The sequence below is a fragment of the Phocoena phocoena genome, chromosome 9 (genome assembly GCF_963924675.1).
Source record: "Phocoena phocoena chromosome 9, mPhoPho1.1, whole genome shotgun sequence".
NCBI classification, from domain to species: Eukaryota; Metazoa; Chordata; class Mammalia; order Artiodactyla; family Phocoenidae; genus Phocoena; species Phocoena phocoena.
In genome coordinates, this window is record NC_089227.1 from 20,244,833 (window position 1) to 20,264,166 (window position 19,334).

General features: G+C 35.5%; 1 protein-coding gene across 3 annotated transcripts in view; it reads right to left on the minus strand.

The window, feature by feature from the left end:
- Positions 1-19,089, minus strand: part of FAM185A (family with sequence similarity 185 member A) — a 66,031-nt gene extending 46,942 nt beyond the window's left edge. For 2 of the 3 annotated variants that reach the window (XM_065884257.1, XM_065884256.1), the window contains exons 1-4: positions 18,663-19,089; positions 16,020-16,129; positions 10,649-10,741; positions 5,690-5,828 (exon numbers count right to left, since the gene is read on the minus strand). In XM_065884257.1, the coding sequence (XP_065740329.1) occupies positions 5,690-5,828; positions 10,649-10,741; positions 16,020-16,129; positions 18,663-19,089 (769 nt within the window). The remainder of the gene's footprint in view (positions 1-5,689; positions 5,829-10,648; positions 10,742-16,019; positions 16,130-18,662) is intronic. The other variant, XM_065884258.1, reaches the window with a different exon arrangement.
- Positions 19,090-19,334: the final 245 nt, after the last annotated feature.

Genomic DNA, 19,334 nt, shown 5'->3' on the forward strand with positions numbered 1-19,334 from the left:
AAATGACAAACTTCACAATGAACTTAAGAATAAACACTAGAATTAGAACAAAGCATTTTCATGAACTTCATGAAGAGTTCCATTTAATCCAATAAAAGTTCCTTTCTTTTAAAATTTTATATTACTTCTGACTTTCTAAATTCACAAGGCAGATTTATAAATTCACCAGAGCCTATATGTCCTTCTTAAAGCAAATTGAGGCATTTCTTTGTGCTATCAAAATGATCAACTGTAGTTGTATAGTTTGTATAACTTTTACTTCTGTGAAAGTTTCCAAAATCCAAAGTAATTATTTAAGGAACAGTTTAAGCATGTACAAATTGCTAAATCTTTGGGGAACAAAGGACTTCTGAAGTACAGAAAAATGAGAGAACTAATAGTCATCAATTTATGTATTAATGTATGTTCCCAAAGAGTCTAAAATAAGACCCTAAGTTATATAGGGAATCTAAATATTTTAAATGCAGTTTTATTCATTAATCATTTATTCCAAATAATAACATAAGTTAAATATAAAACACTAAAATGACTGTCATGAGTACTCCTACAATATTAACCCTAATTAATTTGTTTAAATTATGTCATAAATAAAATCAATCCCAGCAAACCATTTCAAGGAAGCTTTTCTTTCTAAGTCAGGAGACTATATACCTATATTTAAAATATATATTTACTAGAATATATATAAATACATGTATATCTTATATATACATGTACAGAATTCTTTTAAAATCACAAATATTCAAAGAGCAGAATATAATAAAATGTACTTTACACAGAATCTAATTTTTTATAATTTAGAAGGAAATCAAGATAGTAAACTGTCACAAAATTTTATATCTAAACACAAACTATCCAAGTACTCATTTTCCCACTAGGTTCTCAGTGTCAGAACATTGGGGAATATTTGTTGAGTCAATGAATAAACTAGTTTCTTTTGTATTAGAAGGCACACATACTTAAAAATGTGATTCAACCAACATTATAAATAGTAAATATTACTAGTCAATTAGATTACTCATTTTCTTACCAAGAAAATATTGTTAGCTCTACTTAAAAATTTCATTTTGAAAACCATTCAAGATAGATTTTTCCCTTCTCTACACACAGGAGTCAATTTGCAAAGCCAGGAAAGACATATTACTCCTTTCATTTTCCCTTTCCTCATTACCTCTTAAGTATTCAGGAGTATGTTCGGTATTAGTTTGCATAAGGGTATATGAACAAAAAGAATGTACAGACAAGAAATAAATTTCATGCTCTGTCTTCCTTTCATGGAAGACTTAGAAGCCACACACTGAAGATAGCAGCATCACTTTTAAAGAATGAACCGAGTCCCTGAATGGCTCCACGGAGCTAAGCTGAACCCAAACACTATATGGAACACCACATTTTCATAAGGCACAAAAATCCTGAAATTGGAGTTTACAATTTAGAACCCAGCTGAAGCAGTGCATCTGTGTTATAGTGCTGTCTGTCTAGAGGAAACATCTCTAGAGTGACCCAGTTAGCCCTCAAAGCAATGATGGAATTTGGGTTGCAATCAAGAAATTCACCATGGCTATGTGCACACATTTGTTTGAACACTGTTTAAAAACATCTCCTAAAAGGTCAAGAAACCTGGATCAAATTCTTGCTCTTCCACTAATTAACTTATAATTGAGAGCAAACAGTTAGACATTTCTAAGTTTTGTTTTCTTCATTTGTAAACAGCCAATTATCCATTAAATAAAATGGGCTGGCTCACTTAGGCACTCAATACATGTTTGCTTGCAAACAACCACCCCCAACCTATTAACACAAGGGCTCCAAACTCATATACCTGGTAAATCTATGAAAAAGACAGTTATTGTCGTCATTATTTGTGGTACAAATGGCTTTTTACAACATCTGTATGTTGGGTTTAAAAAAAATCTACCTTAAGAAAAAGAAGCCAAACTTGGACTTCCCTGGTGGTGCAATGGTTAAGAATCCACCTGCCAATGCAGGGGACATGGGTTCAAGCCCTCGTCTGGAAAGATCCCACATGCCGCAGAGCAACTAAGCCCGTGTGCCACAACCACTGAGCCTGTGCTCTAGAGCCCACGAGGCACAACTACTGAAGCCCTTGCGCCTAGAGCCCGTGCTCTGCAACAAGAGAAGCCACTGCAATGAGAAGCCCGCATACAGCAATGAAAACTCAATGCAGCCAAAAATAAATAAATAAATAAAATAATAATAATAAATTTACATTAAAAAAAAAAAAGAAAAAGAAGCCAAACTAAATAAATCCTGAACAGGCAGGTCTTAGAATGTGTATTCTAAGAATTCTAAGAATAATTCTTATGAATTTGTTTTCTGTAAGTCAGATGTTTAGAAGTAGCAACATATTTTCCTGTAAAAGTAAGTTTTAAGATTCCCAAGCTAGTTTATTTAAATACAGCCAAAATATGGATCTAATTGGTGTTATATGACCATCACCACTTTGAACAAAGACTTCAGTGGAATATGTATTCAGAGTTCCAGCTTGGGATGATCCTTGGGAGGTATCTCTCCCTACTAAAATCCCAGTAGCTAGAGCATAGACTGTCCTTCCACCAGTCACGACTCCAATCTTCTAACCTATTAGGATGTAGGGCTAGAACACTGCCTGTTCTTCCGTACCCATCCCACCTCCACACTCCAAACTCAAGGAACATGTGCATATAATCCCTTAGGACAAGGATGGAAATACGGATGGCATAGGAGGGGGAGGCAAGAAACTTGGGTAATTTAAAAAGTAGGCAGGCACAGAGTATGACTAAGAAATGCAGATGTTTTTTTTCAAATCTCTCTCTTTCATATACTTACTACCACTGAAAAACCAAGCAGAATGAGGGCCAAGGACTAGATGGAGAAAGCAGGGCTGAACAACATGGAACCTCTTTTACAGTGGCAACTGGATCAAATTTTCCCTTCTCCTACTTCTCTCTGCTCTACTAGTATTACAAACAAGGAAAATGATGCTCAGTCCTTCCACTAGACCGTGAGTTCTTTAAGGACAGGTATCATCTCCTGCACAACTTCATACCCTTGGTGCCTGAAAATCTGGCACACAGTAGGTTGTCAATACATGTACTGCACGAATGAACAAATATAACGGTAGTCGGTGCTATGAGCCATCATTCAGAACCCCTTTGTAACTGCAGGGCTTATTTTCCTATCTATTGGGAGTACTACTGGCAGACAGTCTTCAGCTCTCTGCTCTCTTAGGGAATTGCCTTATCTGAAGAGAGCCATTTTGATCCAAGATCATTGTGCTTCTGGGGCAGTTTGCATCTAAGGATTGGGGATATAAAGGTCCATCTCCCCTCACCCCAAATTGAGACAATTCTGAGGACCATCCCAGCTTCAGAGCACCCTTTTGGGGTTGTTGAGACTTATCAAGTCTAACCTCTCCTGTGGAAACTGGGCTTTGTTCCTTTGTATGGCACTGGTCCCCAGAGGCCTCCCTGGTAAATTTGCTACACTCTAATTTCCATCTCAGAGTCTTTCAAAATCCCAACCAGAGACAACAGTTCAAAAGAGGATCTAGGTCTGGCTCAGATTGAAACCACCAAAGGAAAGGTATTTGACTTCACATTAAAGGTCAGTAAATATAAAAGGTTTTATAAAGGCTAAAGAATGAACTCTTTTATTCCTAGCAATTTGTTTCCATTTCAGCCACTGTAAGTAATCAAGAGACCTACAGTATTTTACAGAGTGAAATAAGTCAGAAAGAGAAAAACAAACACCATATGCTAACACATATATATGGAATCTAAAAAAAAAAAAATTTGTTCTGAAGAACCTAGGGGCAGGATAGGAATAAAGACGCAAACGTAGAGAATGGACTTGAGGACACGGGGAGGGGGAAGGGTAAGCTGGGATGACGTGAGAGAGTGGCATGGACTTATATGTACTTCCAAATGTCAAACAGATAGCTAGTGGGAAGCAGCCGCATAGCACAGGGAGATCAGCTAGGTGCTTTGTGACCACCTAGAGGGGTGGGATAGGGAGGGTGGGAGGGAGACGCAAGAGGGAGGGGATATGGGGATATATGTATATTTATAGCTGATTCACTATGTCATAAAGCAGAAACTAACACACTATTGTAAAGCAATTATACACCAATAAAGATGTTAAAAAAAAAAAGAGACGTAGAGTATTTTGAGGACTGCTTCAAAAAAGTACATCTGTTTTACTATCATGTAAGCTACTAATGTACCAAGTTCAATTCTCAACTTATTTAAAAGAAAGCAAAAAAATTTAAACATTAATGAATTCAGTGTAAACACGGTATAAAGCACTGCAGAGAACAGAGCTGTTCTTATCCTGGGTGTTAATCAACATGTGACATGATAAGGAATTAATTTTCCACTAAAAATTACTCAATATATTAAGTACAGTACTTTTAATCACAATTAACAGTTAAAAATACAATGCTTACATAAAAGTCATTGTTGAAATATGGAGTTACAAATTACCAGAACTATTCAAGGCACACCTCAGTAAACAAAACAAAAAACAACAAAACTGATGAATAACTAACAAAACTATTTGCTTTATTTTGGACTCAAATAATACCTTAACCCTACAAGAATGGTTGATGAGGTTTAACTATGAAATTGAGGTTCAAGAATTATTTCAAGCATATAAGTACTCATTTTTTCAGATTTTTTTTAAACTGTAAGACTACCTGCCAATTTGCTAAATAGCATGGTTTGCACTAGCCAGGTTTTCTAATACCACCTAATAATTCATGCTGACTACTAAAATCTGGAGGTTTTACCAAAATGTATAGATAAATATATTCAGCTTTCCTACAGAAGTTAAATGAGTGGACTACGTACAGCAAAAGTTTGTCTATAACTCCTGGAAAATGGTCCAAAAGGCATTTAGCAGATGTGTATATACTACTTGCCAGGATAAGAGATTCTTAATTCTATGTGTACATATTTCAGAAAACATACCTGGACTTAAATCATCTGCTATGTGGGAACTGAAGAAGCATGCTGAGTGACACTGAATACCAGCATGCCCTTTGCCATATTACTTCACCATTACATTCTCTTCTTTTCTTTCAATAACACAAAAGTTAACTAAGTAATATTACATATCTGCAGAGACATGTTTTAAAAGTCACAAGATGATATTTAATTAAAGAAAACTGAAAATGGCAGGGCACTGGGAGGACCTGGTGCTAGTACTAATACACATAAAGCATTTCAGCCAAAATTAGTATCACTGAATTGCTATAATCGGATCTCACACAAATGTTTCATTAGTTAATTTAATCCTTAGCTTTTCTATCATAACATAAAAGCAATCACTCAGAACCCATCTTTATTTTTTAACACTGCTTTTATTTAATTGTGCTTTCCTCTGAATATTCCTGCACATATTTCCTTGTTGTTTGCTGCCTTCTATAAAGAAATGCATTAAAAATCAGAATTATTATTAGCTTCATGTATAACAGCATAATATTCAATTTCTTGCCAAAATAAAATTCAGTACCATATGAGTCACTTTATGTTGTGGGTTTTTTAAAAGATGGTTACTCTGCAATTAATTATTTAGAGGGGCAGCTTCCTATCGGCAGATCCTCCTTCACCTACAAAGAAACACAGTCATCTCTTAAAATTTATGTCATGTGGCATATCTAAGATGTATTAGGCCTCTGTCACCTTACCATGAACACTTCCTAATGTAATATCCCCAGCAGCAGAAGATAGAGATGATGATTCTGTGTAAAGACACTTGGCTTTCAGCAAACCATCTTCAGTAAATACATTAACAGAACTTCCCTGCAGTTTATCTACGGTCACAGTCTAGTAAGAGAAAGACTCAAATCAGTTCATTATAAAATGAAGACTGGTAAAAAGCCAGAATTAGTGGGCAACTAATATGTACAGTACACGGCCAATTTATTGACTTCAATTCCCCAGCTCTAAATACAAGATTATGAGCAACAGTGTTTTCTCTGTGGAATAGACCCATTATATTCCTTCATTTATTTAGATTTTCTTTAATTTCTCTTAATAATGTTTTATATTTTCTATGTAGAGTTCTTCATCTTTTGTTAAATTTATTCCTATTTGATGTATTCTAAATGTTATTATAAAAGATAGCTTTTTAAACTTCATTTTATCTTAACTGGCTTTTGTATTTGACCTTAAATCCAAAACCTCACTAAACTCACTTAACTGATTTTAATAATCTACCTGAATTAAAACAATTTTTCTACATGCATAATTATATTCTTTACAAGTGATCGTTTCATTTCTTCCCTTCTAATCCTCATATTAATACTGCTTTTTCTGTTTCCCGCCTTACAATCTGGCTCAGGCCTCCAATTTAACAGTGAATAGAAGTGATGAGATAACAAGTAAGCATCCTTATCTTATTCCTATTCTCAGAGGGAAAGCTTACAACATTGCATCATTAAGTATGGTGTTTGCTATAGATATCTTCTAGATCCCTTTTTTTTTAGATTAAAGAAGTTCCCTTCTATTTCAAATCTGTTTTGTTGTTGTTGCTGTTTAACTCATGAATGGGTTTTAAATTTTAGCATACATTTTATCTGATTTTATTGGACTCTCGTATGATTTTTCTCATTTCATCTGTTAATGTAGTGAATACACTATTACTTCTAGAATTTTTCCACTTTGCATCTAATTAGTCAGTAGCTTTCCACTGAACAAAATGGAAGGATTTTTGTATTTATCCCTAAACTTCTCTAACAAAATTCAGTATGCATTTATGTCTCAAATATTGAGCCCAATGTAAAATGAAGGTATCTAATTAAGGATTCCAAATTATCTTTATAGTATTTTAAACAAATGTTTTGTAAGCATAAAGTGAGCGTTAATATAAAATTGTTGACATAAAAACTGAATCACTAGGAAGGCTTGTCACAGTTTTGCCCAGGGTCAAATTCAAGCATTACACTGAGGTATTTAAATAAAGAACATCATTGTTTTTCAACACATTGGCATCAGTATTATATTCAATCATTATACTTCCTTCAAAAATTGTTGAGTTCGAAATATTATTTAATAAGAATTGAGTTTCAAGAATCCTAAAATATTAGAAGACAGATAAACTATAAAAACAGAAATTAAAGTACCCAGAGGTTGTTATGGAAAGCAAACTAAAATTACTTTGCTGTCCAGATTTGAAGTATATAATTTTGGTTTTTAATGGACTTTTATTAGGTATATAAAATACCAATTGCTTCTTATCTGCTACAGCTAATTATGGATTCATAGGAATTTTTTAAAAATCTAGTTTCAATAAATCTGTCAAAGAAAGATATTTTATATACATTCAGATTTGTGAGAATACACGTTTTGCGTTCCTCAGTGTAATAGTAAGGTTTAAAATTTCTGAAAAAATTTATGCTTTACCTACAAAATTTCTTCATGAAAAGTTGCTTTATGCATAGCTTAAAATTCTCCAAGTATTTCCATAAAGCAGACAACAAGTATGAATACTCTAGCTTTTTATAAATAGTGAGGCTGTTTTAGGGAATATGAAAAGATAAATGTTGCAAGAAGACTTGAAACTTAATTGAATTGGCAAGGGGGAACTTTTGGTTAGACTCTCCCCACAACCAAATAAAGCTTTTAAGACACTCCTTATGAGTTATCAGGAAAATGCCAAGGATTTACTTTGTTCGTTAAACACTAAATATCTTACCCTGCAGGAAGCTAAAAAATATCCTCCCCTGCCCCACCAAACTAAATGAAAGCAAGCAAAAGTACAACACTCCTCATCACAATAATATAGCTATTTTAACCAATCAATCCGTAAAATTAATTTCAAAGAAATAGAAAATTCACTAAGGGCCATATATAATGCACTATATCAGATACTAACTAGAACAATTAAACTTAGGACACCATAGTTTACAGCAAAATATTGAGGATCTTATTTATAGTTACTAATGCTAATGGAACACTCAAAAAAATAGATTAAACTGTACAGCTTACTTATTAAGTGAAGTAGATAAAGAAAGAACAAAATGTAGATCCAAAAATACCTTTCTTAGAGAGATAGTGCTATAAATTAATTTGCTTTTCTATACAAGAGGAAATTTTTTTCATAAAGTTTAGTTATTATAAATCAACATTATAAAATAAAAATGAAGTTTTAAGGAAAAACTGTGGCCTTGTAGCCCAAACTAAGAAAGAAAGGTCAACGGATAACTATATTATCAATTCATTCAACAATCATTCATTCAACAATCCATTCATACAATGGATTTCTATCTTGTCTGTATCAAACTTAGGATACTGAAATTAACAATACAATTTAAAAACAGCCATTCCATATAAAATGATACATAAAGAATATACTGTTAAGTGTTTATAATGCTAACTTGATTCTCACAATCTTTTTGAGCAGAAAAAACAAACAATACCATCCCTATTTTATGAATAATGAAACACAGTCTCAGTAAAATTAACTGGTAGGTCTAGGACTGGCCAAATTACCTTTCCTGTGTTTTATTTACCTTTATCATCATCATTATAGTCGACACTATAATGGAGTTAGCTATGCAAGATATTATTTTAAGTACCTTATCTGTATTATTCATTAACTCATTTAATCCTCATAACAACCAGTGTGAGTTAATGTCATTACTATTATCCTATTTTCCAGAAAAATGAGGTTAAATAACTCATCTGAAGTTAAAGAGCTTAGTAAGTGGCTGAGCCAGGATTCAAACCCAGGTACTCTGGTTCTCAATTATGTGCTCTAAACCAATTCACTATGCTGCCTCTCAAATATCCAAAACACATTTCTATGGAAGTTGTATATCAAAAGTTAACATATTTCATAAGAACTTATTTTATATAAAACCTCAGAAACATGCCTTAAAAATTAATACTATGCATAATATAAATAGAAAGAAATATCAAAACTGATTCTTTAGTACAACACAAAACTCCATCAGGCAGGAAACAAAATAGTATAACAGAAAGTAGGAATAAATGAATATTCAATAAACCATGAAAGTTGAGAGGATAATGAGTGGAAATAGTGGTCAAAATATTAAAAATAGAAAATAATTAAGATGATTTAAATTCCTCTTTGATAGTTACATGTGAACATCAATATGCAATATTCTGCAACTGCAGTTGTCCAATTTCCCTTTTGCACCTCCAAGACCACAACAATCAGAGAGGTGAAACTAAATGCTGTCTCAAAACAGCTGCCACATAAAGCCAGGCAGTGTCTTTCACCACTTTTTAAAAAGATAAATTTGAATATTTGGGTTTAAACAGTCTCCCACAGGTTCTAAGAGAAAGGTGATGGAAAATAAAAGTGACAACTGTAGAACAATTAGTGTTATAACCTACCTTGTTTAATTATGCCAACAATAATCTACATATAAGATACAATTCCTCCCCACCAATTATCGGAGAATACAGCTGAGTATGGAATTGAACAAATTTATGACAAAAGAATCCTTGCAAATTGTCTAACTGTAAAACAAAACGTGGCTCAGACCTTTCTAAAAGATTTAAAACATTACTGATCATGCTAAAAAATTGTGACAATTTATACTTCAAAATTATACCTTTATTCTTAATACTATGCTAAACCACAGAAAGCAACAAAAGTTGACTGAAAAAATGCAACCTGTCTTATAACAATCAAAGTTCCTATGAATAATAAAAGCTTTTGGAGAACAGTAATGCTGTCTAATGGTGCCATCTTGTGGAAAACACTGAAGAAAGTTGAGTTTCAAAACTCCTAAAATTGCCTAAAGGCAAAATAAACAGGACTTGGAAAAAATATTCAAATAAACCTAACAATAAGAAAAATTTAATCCCACTTATTTTGGTATTATGTAATGACTGATTTTAACCCATGATCATTAAGAGTAAAATCTCTTCAGAATTAGAATTCAATATTAAGTATTTGCAAGGGATGAACTGGGAGTTTGGGGTTAGTACACAAACTATTACATATAGAATGGATAAACAACAAGGTCCTACTGTATAGCACAGGTAACTATATTTAATATCCTGGGATAAACCATAATGGAAAAGAGTATAAAAAAGAATGTATATGTGTGTATAACTGAGTCACTTTGCTGTACAGCAGAAATTAACACAACACTGTAAATCAACTACACTTCAATACAAAAAATTTTTTTAAAGAAATATTAAGAATTTAAAGATGTTATTGAGGGAGTTCCCTGGTGGTCCAGTGGTTAAGACTTCGCCTTCCAATGGAGGGGGTGTGGGTTCAATCCCTGGTGGGGAAGCTAAGACCCCACATGCCTCGTGGCCAAAAAAACAAATCATAAAACAGGAGCAATATTGTAACAAATTCAAAAAAGACACTAAAAATGGTTCACATCAAAAAAAAAACTTTAAAAAAATAAAACTTAAAAGTTATAAAAAGATGTTACTGATTCCAAATAAGTAACTAAATATCTATCAAAAGTATTAAATCACAAATTTAAAATTAAATTGTATAATATTTAATCATCTCAGTTCAAGTTTGAATTTACTAATGAACTCAAATGCATTAAAAAGGGAATGTTTTGCCACAAATTTTGCAGAATCTACCCACTGTGTGAGCCAACCAGATGCAAAATTGCAAGTACTAGAAAAGAAAATTACAATCTTACACTTTTATCTGATGCATGAATATCTATATTTCCATAAACCGTTCCCAGGCAGATCACTTTACCTCCTTTTGTTTGAATATGTAATTTTTGACTCTGAAAGACAAATACAAAAATTCACATAGAAAAAGAGACAATAAATTTGACTTATACTAATAAAAAATGTTCCAACATTTTATACATTTCTTTTAAAATAATAATAAAGCAGTAAAAGAGGAAGTAGAAATGAATAGAAATGCACTGTTTGGAATAATAACATCAGTGAGAAAAGAATGTCAACTGCTGTTAAAGTGATTAAATAAAGCTCCTTGGACTCAAAGGAAAAAAAAAAGATACTTGGGTGTTCTGGTAGCTTCACTGAAGAAAGGGTTGGGAATCAAAGATCACAATGGCTAACTAAACATACATCATGATGAGGATGACAACAATAATCACTGTTCATCGTTATTAATATTCATCATTAATAACAGTAATATTTATTACTTACTTGGCGTTTTCTTTGCACCAAATAACAATGTTCACTACTTTATGTGAACTAACATTTAATTCTCACAATTCAGAGATGGGTATTATATTTTTCCCATTTTACAGAGGAAGGAATCCAAGAATCAGAAAGGTTAAACAACCTTATCAGGTGACACATTAGAAAACAACAAAATCTAAACTAACAGACTCAAGCTCTGTATGATTTCAAATCCTACATTCTTATTGCTGGAGTCACCTGAAGAAGTATATATTCACACTTAGGATAACAACCCACTGACTGTTAAACTTTCTAGTACAACACAGCCCAGAAACTGGAACTAAATGAAAATGTCTCTAAGAAAATAGCAGTTACGGTTAGCCTCCTCTGCTAGACAAAAAAAAATGTGTGTGTATGTAACACTTGATTTCACACTTGGCAAGTGTGGCAGAAACTATGATAGGTCCACAAAAATCCACTTTTTCCCGAAGTACAGAGTATAGCTGGGCCCATGAAGAGAAAATGTTTTCCAGCTTCCCTTACCTCCTAGGTGCTGCTCAGTTCTTGCCAACAGAATATAAATAGAAATGTTATGTGCAATTTCCAGGCTGGTGCTTTTAGAAGAACTAATGTGCGTTCTCTGTGCTCTGCCCCTGCCACCAGGTGCACGTATATTACAATAAGGCTCTAACAGATAGCAGAGCCAGAAGATGAAGGGAACCTACAATACCTGAATAGAAATGAGTCACCCACACACTTGGACACAAATGAAAAATAAACTATAGTTGTGTGTGAGCCATTAGATGTTTGGTCTATTTTTTAGGATAGCTTACTTCACCTTAATATTTGCATAAGTCTTCAGTTCTACCACATCTATAAAGAGAAAAAGAATAGGTAAATACCAGAAGAAGAAAAATAGCAAAAGCAAACCCACCAATACCAGCAACGGTAGAGACGTTATCTAAAAACTGGGAAAAAAAATACAAAACAACCTCTGGTTGCTTTACTCGGGGAAAAACAGTAAAACCTTGGGTAAAATGGCCCAGGAATGAAGTTAAAAAAATTCAGTGAAAAGGGCAAAATGAAACATTCTTAAAAAGTTTATCTATATTACAGCATGGTAGACTTCATGCCCATAGAAACATGAGTCAGAAGTCAAACTGTATTTAATACAGTCTTTATCAAGCAGACAAGTAACTGATGAACCTTAGAAAAAAGTATCTCCAAAACAACTGTTATTTTATTTAAATCAGGAGTTCTTAACCAAGTTTACACGACATTCTAGACAGTCTGTGAAACTTATGAAATTGTAAGCAAAATTTCATATGTGTGCATTTTTTCTAAGGAAATAATCATATTTTCAAAGAGGTCTAAAGCACAAAAATGTTAATAGCTATCATTAAGTTCAAAGCTCATCTAATTTCAAAAAATGTAAAGTAGATTATAAAATTTAAAAACATACTGATCTTGGGTGGCCTCGGCCTGCAGCAAGATTTCAGTTCCCTGCCAGAGACTGAAGTCAGGCAGCAGCAGTGAGAGCTCTGAATCCTAGCCACTAGACCACTGGGGACCAGTGGCCAGTGACAAGGCCCTAGACTATCAGCTGTGTAGAAATGAATTTTCACAGAGACGGAAAGTAGTGAAGCAAGTAAAGTGTTTAGGAGGAAAAAGTACAGTTCTTGTGGATAGAAACATGGGTGGGCTCAGAGAGAGAGTTGCCACCTTGTGGTAGTTTGAATCACTTTTATGGAACATTTCTTCCAGGTTTCCTTTGACCAATCATCTTGCTTTGCCTGGTTCTGAGTCCGTATTTGGTATATCTCAGGATCTTCCCCGTGTGTGTGTGCGCATGCATCTCTCAGCCAAGATGGATTCTAGCAAAGAGGCCTATGCACAGTTGACCTCACTTACTCTGGGGTGGTGCCCCCTCCCTTGTGGACCTCCAAGAAGCCTTTCTGGGCATGTGTAGTTGGGAAGGTCTCCTTGACTTTGAGAATAAGGAATATGTGGTCTTTTATCTCTTATCTGGGAAGGGCCCAGCCTCCTCTCTCCATTGTCCTGCTATTGATATTTTGAAGTTTCTGGCCACAGGGAATGAATTCCAGCTGCTTACCCTGGGGCCCATCTATCTCCTGCCTCAATATGCAAAACAAAGTAGTTAAAATGTTTAAATAAATCAGAAGCTATTTAATATAATATAAACTATTACTATTGCATTTTTTAAAAGTGCAAATATTTGGCATTCAGTGAGTTAGTACTGCCAGACATTTTGCTTGGACAATAAGGAAAGGTGGAAAGAGCATGAGCTTGGAATGCAGAAAGACCCAAGTTCAAATTTTAGCTCAATTTATTAGCTGTGGGAACCTAAATGAGTTCCTTAATCTCTTAGTAGCTCACAGTTTCTTCCTTGATAAAAAGAAGATAATTCAAGGATTAAATGAAGCCTTAGCTACATTTCTGGGTACATAATAAGGACTCAGTAAACAGTAGCTGTTACTATTGCTATAAACATCTTATAACATACATCAAATATATTTCAAATCCTTAAAATGAGTGGAAGAGAAACTTACATTAATAGGCGATCACTAATTAGAGATAATGATATTGTACTATATTTAAAACTTAAACCAGATATTTCACGAAGCATTCCCATTCTGAATTTAAGTCAGTTAAATCCTAAGATCTCAAGAATAATTCTCTTACCTCTTAATTCTCCTAACTACCATTAAGATTCAGCAGACCCAATTCTAATTCTTGAATTTCTTTTTTGAGCTATTCTATTTGTAGGACTGATATTTCATGACTTTTATTCTTTCTTAGAGGTCCCCCAAAGAATAAATAGAAAATTTACTCATTTTTTAAATACAATAAAACTCATTCTATCTTAAAATTACCATAATGGTTCACTGGACTCCTTTGTAAATCTAAAATACATTATGGGATTTTAGTATTCTTATTTTTCATATGTCTCATAACATTCTGCTATTTCATTATCCTAGCAGTTATTTCATTATTATTTGTCAATTATTCCTAACTATGCTAGAAAATGTCTAAAAGAATAAGACAACAGAAGAATGATGAACTTGCTTCAAATGATGGTTCTCAACTAAAGGTGATTTTTGTTCCCCAGAGGACATTTGGCAATGTGTGGAGATATTTTTCATTGTCCTAAGTGAGTGTGTTTCTTGGCACTTAGTTGGTAGAAGCCAGGAATACTGCTAACCATCCCACAGTGCATAGGTCAGCCCCTGACAACAAAGAATTTTCCAGCCCAAAATGTCAACAGTGCCAAAGCTGAGAAATCATTTTTCATTTTATGCACATAATGGCAGAAAAAAGAAAACTGACAAAATAGATCTTTCAGAATTATCAGATGGATCAAAAGATGATTGCAAAGAGACAGACAGCAGTACAGCAGCTTCTAATTTTCGCGTGAAATTGAAAATCTAAGACTCTAAGTCTCCAGAGAACAATATTCTAGATGAATTTCTGAAATTTAAGCATTGATGAGAGACCAATATATTTATAAGGACAAAAATGAACCATGGTATTCTCATCCATTTAGTCACTCAACATGAAAACTTCATTGTGCAATCTTCTACAAGAACTGGAACCATCTCATTTTTCCAAAAGGATATGTAATAGTATTCTTTAATCGTTTTTGATATTTGTGCAACTAAACTTTTCTTATTTTTTTGGCTGCGCCGGGTCTTTGTTGTGGCACATAGGATCTTCGTTGCGGCATGCAGGCTCTTTCAGTTGCGGCATGCAGGATCTAGTTCCCTGACCAGAGATCAAACTCAGGCCCCCTGCATTGGGAGCATGGAGTCTTAACCACTGGACCACCAGGGAAGTCCCTGTGCAACTAAATTTACTGAAATGGTTCACATGTGAAGACATGCCAAAGGTAGGTGTGCAAATAAAAGTGGCTGGGACAAAACAAATAATGTAAAAATTTTTAAATGCATCCAATTAATCATACTAATTACTGTTGATGCATCTAAAAATGAAAATGTTTTGCAATTATGAAGCAAAGATGCCTGACTTCAACAAAGTTACATACCACCAAAGTTCACAAAAGTATTGAGTTTTGGGTCTTCCCTGGTGGCGCAGTGGTTGAGAGTCCGCCTGCGGATGCAGGGGATGCGGGTTCGTGCCCCGGTCCGGGAAGATCCCACATGCCGCGGAGCGGCTGGGCCCATGAGCCATGGCCGCTGAGACTGAGCATCCGGAGCCTGTGCTCCGCAATGGGAGAGGCCACAGCAGTGAGAGGCCCGTGTACCGCAAAAAAAAAAAAAAAAAAAAAGTATTGAGTTTTGAATATGCAAGTGTAAGTAGTATCAGTAGTAACAATAAGCTAGAACTTATCAGAGATGTATTTGAAATCATTTAGAGCTGAGACCAATCTAATTTTAAGAAAATTAAATATAAAAGCGTTGTTACAAAGTGAGACGAATCATTTGCTGTTTAGCACAAATAACTACTTAATCCTTAAGTAATGAACTACCTGGTACATTAAAAATGTGATTAATTTAATATTTTAAGCAAATTTATAATGCTTAACGACTTTTCCTCACTCCTTAATAAATGGAAGAAAATCATTCGTTAAAACTAAAATTTCTTAAACTTAGTAAGATCTGAGAATACTAAGAATGTATTATTAGTATCACTGTACACTTTGAAATGAAATCTAAAAGGAACATGACGAAAACCTTCAAAGTTGCTACAATCTCTATACTTTCATAACAGAACTGACAAACTTTTTGCAAGGAATTTCTGAGTGATGAATAAATGATACTCAATATTTCCAATAAACGACGCTTGAATAATAACCTTAATTTGATACCGCAGTTCACAGTTTAAGGTGTTTTAAAAAATAACGTTGAAACAAAATTAGAAAAATATTTATACCTTAACTGACTGTAAGATGCTGGTCCCCTGTTCAGTTTCAATTTTGCAATTATCACACTCAATATTTTCGACTTTTACACAGCCAGACCCTGATGACTTGATATTCAAATCTAGAAATGAAAAAAAGAAAAACCAAGTTAGTACTAGGGTTAATGAGCTCCAAAGCATTTCAGTGTCCCGCAGAAATCCAGCTCCTCAGTTTACTGAATCCTGGAAAGAACAAAGCTGTCAGCAGCCTCTCTCTAAAGGTAAGGGATCTCCACCACAGCAACAGGACCACATGTAAAGCCCTTTTCTACCAGTTTTTAAAAAGCAGTTATTTCTGTTGGCAGATATCATCTAAAGAGAGAAAGTAACATAGGAGATAAGTAAAGCAGGTCAAAGCTTCCAGTTCTTATAGAAGATCACAGAAGCCTCTTCGCCACTGAGAAAATACACAAACACAGATTTGAGTAAGAGTGCAGCAAGTTAACAAGTCATTATGGTGAACTGGATAAGTCAGTTAGCTTATTCTCTTCTATATTCATGAAAGTTTAAAGATTTGTTCCCAAACTTTCCCCAAGTTAAAAAGCCTACTGCAGGAGTGGCATGGATCAGTATATATGACCATGAGTTCGGTTTTCAAATCCTACCTCTAACCTTTCATATGTAAAAAATGAAGATATTATCATGCAGCTATATCACAAGGTATTTGAAGTAATAAAAAGTGGGAACAACTTTGAAAAATCTAGTACTGAATAATATTAAAACATAAAAATTGTGAATAACAGTGATATATACGAAGAAAATTTGGCAAATAAGCCATACTTAGCTTTAAAGTTTAACTTTAAATTCAATTTAGGTGTCTCTGTATAAAAATTTAAAATTTTTAAAACACTGATATTTAATACCTAGTTCAAATAAATATTGATGATTTCCCTTAAAACTGATCAGAGAATTAATGCTACCCCAAACACAAACTACTGGGGTCTTAGCACTACAATTCCAATAGTCATGACATAAAAATCAATTTCTACAGTTGAGTATATGGCAGTCTCTATAAAGGCAATATTTTGGTTAGGATTAATATAAAATACATAAAAAGACAATTTTACCCCATACTTACATGGATGCAAATGTAACTGCAAAACTTTCAGCTAGTTAAGTAGTGTTACAACATAAGGTTTGATCTCAAGCAGTAATGATAGGCATGGGAAGAAGAAAACAATTTCTAAATATACTCTACCCTCAGTAGGTGGGTAGAGAAGTTAAGGCTACATACTGAGTGGTAGTAATGCTACGCTCACTCATTCACTGAAACAGTTACACACGAACTGGAGGAACACAAGTATGAGTAAAATTGAATTATGTTGATTTGAGGGCCTGTGGAATATCCACATGTTAACACTAAATTGGAAATGAAATTCTGGCTCTAAAAAGAGGAATCAGCAAATAATAAGGTTTGGGTAGTTCCATTTTTATCTGTGCTGCCATAAAATTTTGCTTATCTCTATTTCAATACTCAGTCTATTTTGTACTGCATAATACATTGGCAAATCTTCCTCCCCACCCCAGACTGTTAACATTTTGAGATCAGGGTCTCTTATTCACCTAGGCTAGTTAAAAACAAGTTGAGAAGCAATAAGGCATAGTGGTTCAGCAGACTCCAGTCAGTTCAAATCTCAGCTCCACCACTTTATATCTGAGAGAAAATAGGCATATTTCTTGATCTAACCCCACTACAAATTAAATTTCATGAAGGCACGGATTTCTTCTACTTGTTCACCCACAATAAATACTTAGTATATGAAACTTGCTGTATCTCAATTCCCTCATATTAAATGGTGACAATAAGTGTCTATAATACAGTGCAACGGTAAGGATTGGAAAAGATTATCTTAGAAGTGTTAGTTGCTATTACGATCTTCATTAGTATCTTCCTTCAGTCCCGGGAAGTTGGAGAGCCAGGGAAGACTTTCCTAGAAAAGTGTTGCGTACACAGTCGTTTCCATGGGAGAAATAACATGGAACCCAAATACCTAGGAAACATATCTGGCAGCCATTATCAGTTGAAGTTTCCCAGGCAATCTTACTATGTGTTTTTCTTCATGGCCTGCTACTCAGAGAACATTTACTTAGGCCAAAATGAGTGGTGACGTTTTCAGTAAGAAGCCGGGTGCCTATCAGAAACCAAACACCTGGTCCAGGTTCGATGGAACATGCTAAAGACAAGGCTGTTTGGGGACAGACGCCAGGCAGTGAGCAAGGGGAAACGCGGATGGTCTGCCATGCCACTGAATGGATTACCAAGATACTTTAACCCTGAAAAATACACCACATTGTTACCGACGAAGTGCAGTGACACAAATAGGAACAAAGTGCCAAAGGAGAACAGAAGGGGCTCCACAAATGTTATTCGGCTTAGATTATTCCAAATCATGTTTCCATTCAATTTATAAAATTGCTGTAATTGAGAACCTAATTCCTAACCACTGCCCAGAAACCCAAAGCACAACAGAAAAAAAGAGGCAACCTCCGAAAGCGTAAATTGTAAATTACGTTGGAAAGTCAGATCCAAAGGGACCAATTAAAAATTAGGTCGGCCTAATTCTATAAATTCACTGGATGTGCCCTGGGACCCAAGCCCGTTTAAACTTCACTTGCCAAACTTCAGGGGCGCGTTCACTTCCACGGACGCCTGGGGGTCGATGACGTCAGACACGATGGCCACCTCCTTCTGCGCCTCGTCGTACCTCACCTGCAGGCTGGCCACGGCCCCACCCTCCACTCCGCTCACCGCCACCAGCACGCGGTCGCCGTCCGGGTAGGTGAGAGGGTCCAGGGGCCTCACGGCTAGGGAGCACGGGAGCCGCGTCCGCAGCCGGCCGAAAGGGCTCACCAGAAGTGCCCACTCCTTCGGAGTCCGGCACGCGGGACCAGACCGAGAGACGTCGGGCTGGGACCCACCTGAGCTGTACAGCCGGGCCTGACAGGCCCCGCACGCACAGCGCCCCGCGACCTCGCTGGCCCACACTCGGAGCAGACAGAGCCGGAGGCAGCCCAGCCCCCATCCCGAGCAGGGGACGAACATGGCGTGCTCTCACGCTCCCTCAGATCACCTCAGCCACAGGCTAGTCTCGCCACGGCCAGTCGACTTGGCCGCTGTGCCGGCGCAAGTCAAAAGGGAGGCACTTGAGAGGGTGTGCTGAAGCAACAGCAGGACTGCTCACTTCGTTCAGCAATTTAAACCTCAGCTACACACGCCTCGGGGGCAAATTGGAATTTCAAAGCGCTAACTATCCACCCTGACCCTGACTCCTCGCCTCCTCCCGCCCT